This window comes from Nicotiana tomentosiformis, chromosome 2, assembly GCF_000390325.3.
Source record: "Nicotiana tomentosiformis chromosome 2, ASM39032v3, whole genome shotgun sequence".
In the NCBI taxonomy this organism is placed as follows: Eukaryota; Viridiplantae; Streptophyta; class Magnoliopsida; order Solanales; family Solanaceae; genus Nicotiana; species Nicotiana tomentosiformis.
Genome location: NC_090813.1, coordinates 133,646,012 through 133,650,272, shown reverse-complemented (window position 1 = coordinate 133,650,272; position 4,261 = coordinate 133,646,012). Strand labels below are relative to the sequence as shown.

At 44.6% G+C, this 4,261-nt stretch overlaps 1 protein-coding gene across 1 annotated transcript; it reads right to left on the bottom strand.

Annotated features, from left to right (window-relative positions):
* Positions 1-1,154: 1,154 nt before the first annotated feature.
* LOC138905639 (uncharacterized) lies at positions 1,155-3,019 on the bottom strand. Its single transcript, XM_070194161.1, has 2 exons — positions 2,484-3,019; positions 1,155-1,221 (listed from the first exon to the last, which is right to left on the bottom strand). The coding sequence occupies exons 1-2, from the start codon at positions 3,017-3,019 to the stop codon at positions 1,155-1,157; spliced, it is 603 nt and encodes a 200-aa protein (XP_070050262.1).
* Between the last annotated feature and the right edge of the window lie 1,242 nt (positions 3,020-4,261).

Here is a 4,261-nt window from a genome sequence, read left to right as displayed (position 1 = left end):
TTGATACATTTTGGCGGTACCTGGATGAAAAGAGTACCTGGAACTGTGTGCCTCTTCAAGAATTAATTCACGAAGCATGTCAATATTAGGCACACAAATACGACCCTGCATTCGTAGAACTCCATCTTTCCCCACAGCAACCTGTTTAGCACTACCGTGCCGCACCGTGCCGCACTGTGTCCTTAAGGACAAGTAAATGAGGATCATTATACTGCCTCTCTCGGATACGCTCATATAAAGAAGACCGAGCTACCGTGCAAGCTAGAACCCAACTGGGTTCTGAAACATCTAACCTCACGAACTGATTAGCCAAAGTCTGAACATCTGCAGCTAATGGCCTCTCACCAACCGAAATATACGCAAGACTGCCCATACTCACATCCTTTCTACTCAAAGCATCGACCACTACATTAGCCTTTCCGGAATGATACAAAATGGTGATACATAGTCTTTCAACAACTCCAACCATCTTCTTTACCTCAAATTAAGATCTTTTTTGTTTGAACAGATACTGAAGGTTATGATGATCAGTAAATACCTCACACGAGACACCGTAGAGGTAATGCCACCAAATATTTAGCGCATGAACAATGGCTGCCGGTTCTAAGTCATGAACAGAATAATTCTTCTCGTGAACTTTCAACTGCCGCAACGCATATGCAATCACCTTGCCATCTTGCATTAATACTGAACTAAGCCCCGTGTGATATGCGTCACAATATACCGTATAAGATCCTGAACCTATAGGTAATACCAACACTTGCGCCGTAGTCAAAGCAGTATTGAGCTTTTGAAAGCTCAACTCACACTCGTCTGACCATCTGAATGGGACACCTTTTTGGGTCAGTCTGGTCAATGAGCTTGCTATAGATGAAAACCCTTCCATGAACCGACGATAATAACCTGCTAAACCTAGGAAACTCCGGATCTCTATAACTGTAGTAGGTTTAGGCCAATTCTGAACAGCCTCAATCTTCTTAGGATCCACCTTTATGCCTTCTACCGATACAACATGCCCCAAAAAGGTAGCTGAGTAGAACCAAAACTCACATTTTGAAAATTTGGCATATAACTGATTATTCTTAAAAGTATGAAGTACACTTCGAAGATGCTGCTCATGCTCCTCTCGAATGCTGGAGTAAATCAAGATATCGTCAATGAATACAACCATAAAAGAATCCAAATAGAGCTTGAACATCCGATTCATCAAATCCATAAATGCTGCCAGGGCATTTGTCAACCCAAATTACATCACTAGGAATTCGTAATGCACATACCGAGTCCAAAAAGCTGTCTTACAGACATCAGATGCCCTAATCTTCAACTGATGATAACCATACCTCAAATCAATCTTCGAAAATACCTTGGCACCCTGAAGCTGATCAAATAGGTCATCAATTCTTGGCAGCGGATATTTGTTTTTGATAGTGGCCTTATTCAACTGCCGATAATCTATACATATCCGCATATAACCATCTTTCTTCTGTACAAATAATACTGGTGCACCCCAGGGCGATACACTAGGTCTAATGAATACCTGATCAAGAAGGTCTTGTAACTGCTCCTTCAATTCTTTCAACTCCAGTGGGGCCATACGGTATGGTGGAATAGAAATAGGCTGAGTGCCCGGAGCCAAATCAATACAAAAGTCAATATATCTGTCGGGTGGCATCCCCGACAAATCTTCATGAAATACTTCTGGAAATTCACGAACAACTGGTACTGAGTCCATAGAAGGGACATCCGCACTGGGATCGCGAATATAAGCCAAATAAGCTAGACACCCTTTCTCTACCATACGCCGAGCTTTCATATAAGAAATAACCTTGTTGGCAGAATGACCAGGAGTTCCTTTCCACTCTAACCGAGGTAACCCCGGCATGACTAGTGTCACTGTCTTGGCATGACAATCCAATATATGATGATAAGGTGACAGCCAATCCATACCCAAGATGACATCAAAATCTACCATATCAAGAAGTAGAAGATCCACACTAGTCTCAAGACTATCAATAGTAACCACACACGAACGATAGACATGATATACTATAACAGAGTCTCCCACCAGTGTAGATACACACACAGAAGCACTCAGAGAATCACAAGGCACAACCAAATATGAAGCAAAATAGGAGGACACACAGGAATAAGTAGATCCTGGATCAAATAGAACTGGAGCATCTCTATGGCAAACTGGAATAATACCTGTGATCCCAGCATCAGATGACTCGGCCTCAGGCCTAGCCGGAAAAGCATAAAATTGGGGCTGAGCCCCACCACTCTGTACTGTGTCCCTGGGACGGCCTCTAACTGACTGACCTCCACCTCTAACGGGCTGACCTCCACCTCTAATGGCCTGATCTCCACCTCTAGTTTCCTGACCCCTACCTCTAGCTCACTGAGCAGGCAGTGAAGCAATCGGTGCCGGTATGATGGCACGAGAATCCTGTCGAGATCTGTTACTTGCCAAACTAGGGCAATACCTCCTGATGTGACTAATGTTCCCACACTCATAACACCCATCATGATGCCGTAGCTGCTGAAGCTTAAGCTGACTCAAATGAGATGGATAACCGTTGTAGTAACTCTGGAGTAGTGGTGCACTGATAGGAGCTGAATGTGCACTAAATGTTGGTTGCCCATAGTAAGGCATAATAGAACCGTGACTCCCTGAAACACCGTGAGATGCATGAAGTGCTGAATGAAACGGTCTGTGAGGATGACCCTTACAAAAATTACCCCTGCCTCCAAACGAGGCACCACTGAAACCACCGAACTGACAAGGCCTCTTATTAGACCTCTGCCCTCTCTCCTGTGCGAGAACCATCGCGATCCTCCTCGCGACATTAGCAGCCGCCTGAATGGAAATCTCACTTCCGGTCTCCTTGGCCATCTGAAGCCTGATTGGGTGAGTGAGTCCCTCAATAAACCTCCTCACTCTCTCTCCCTCAGTAGGTAGTAAAATGAGAGCATTACGGGCCAAATCCACAAAACGGGACTCATACTGAGTAACAGTCATACTGCCCTGTTGTAAACACTCAAATTGCTTGCGAAAATCCTCTCTCAGTGTGATAGGAAGGAACTTCTCCAAAAATAGCTGAGAGAACTGCTCCCAGGTAAGTGCAGGCGATCCAACTGATCTGGTCTATATATAATATCTCCACCACCTCTTGGCGGAACCCGTCATCTGAAATGCAGCAAAATCAACCCCATTAGTCTCAACTATACCCATGTTCCGCAGCACCTTATGGCAACGGTCAAGATAATCCTGTGGGTCCTCAGAAGGTGTACCATTGAAGTGAACTGCAAAGAGCTTAGTAAACTTATCCAGTCTCAATAAGGCTTCAAAATACATGGCGGCCTATCATCGGTCTATGCCGCAACAACTGGCTGAACTACCCCAGCTGGAGCCTGATTTTGGGGAGCCATTTGCTCTGGAGCGGGAGTAGCGAGCGTTTGTGCTCCTCCCCAGCCTGTGAAACGGCTGGTGCCATTAGAAATGTACTATTCTGGGCCACGCCCTCCATAAGACTCACCAAACGGACTAGAGCGTCCTGTAGCACTAGGGTAGCTATGAATCCTTCCGGGACCTGAACTGGTCCAACTAGTACATTCTGAACTAGAACCTCCTCCTGAAGTTCTGCTAGAGGTTCTACAACAGGTGCAGCTGCTCGAGCTCTAGACTGAGCTCTACCTCGGCCTCTAGCACGACCTCGGCCTCGACCTCTACCCCTGGTCATAGTTGCTATCGGGGGCTCTGGTCCTTGTCCATCAGTAGATGTATTACGTATTCTCACCATCTGCGAGAGAATAGGATAGAATGGTTTAATCATCGATGATAGAATAAATTCGCACGACAGAATAAGAAAGAAGTGATATTGTTCCAAAACTTCGTAGCCTCTGAGAGATAAGTACAGACGTCTCCGTACCGATCCTTCAGACTCTACTAAGCTTGCTCGTGACTCGTGAGACCTATGTAACCTAGTGCTCTGATACCAACTATCAAGGCCCGAATTTCCCACCTTCGAGACCGTTATGGCGCCAAACATTTCACTTGCTAATCAAGCCAACGTTAGAATAATATAACCCATTTTAAAATAATTTTTAAATTAATTAATAGCAAAGAAACAAATGCGGAAGTAAAGTCTGAAATGTAGTGAATAACCCATAAAAATAACGGAGTCTAAATATCATCCCAGAATTGGTGTCACAAGTGCACGAGCTTCTAGAATAATACAAATAAAGGTCTGAATAAAATAAA

Bases quoted from the DNA above. Each gene is read 5' to 3' on its own strand.
- LOC138905639 (XM_070194161.1), bottom strand. From the start codon at position 3,019: ATGACTGTTACTCAGTATGAGTCCCGTTTTGTGGATTTGGCCCGTAAT. The intron at 1,222-2,483 runs GTATTGCCCTAG...ATGCCCTGGCAG, and splicing joins AACATTAGTCACATCAGGAG to CATTTATGGATTTGATGAAT.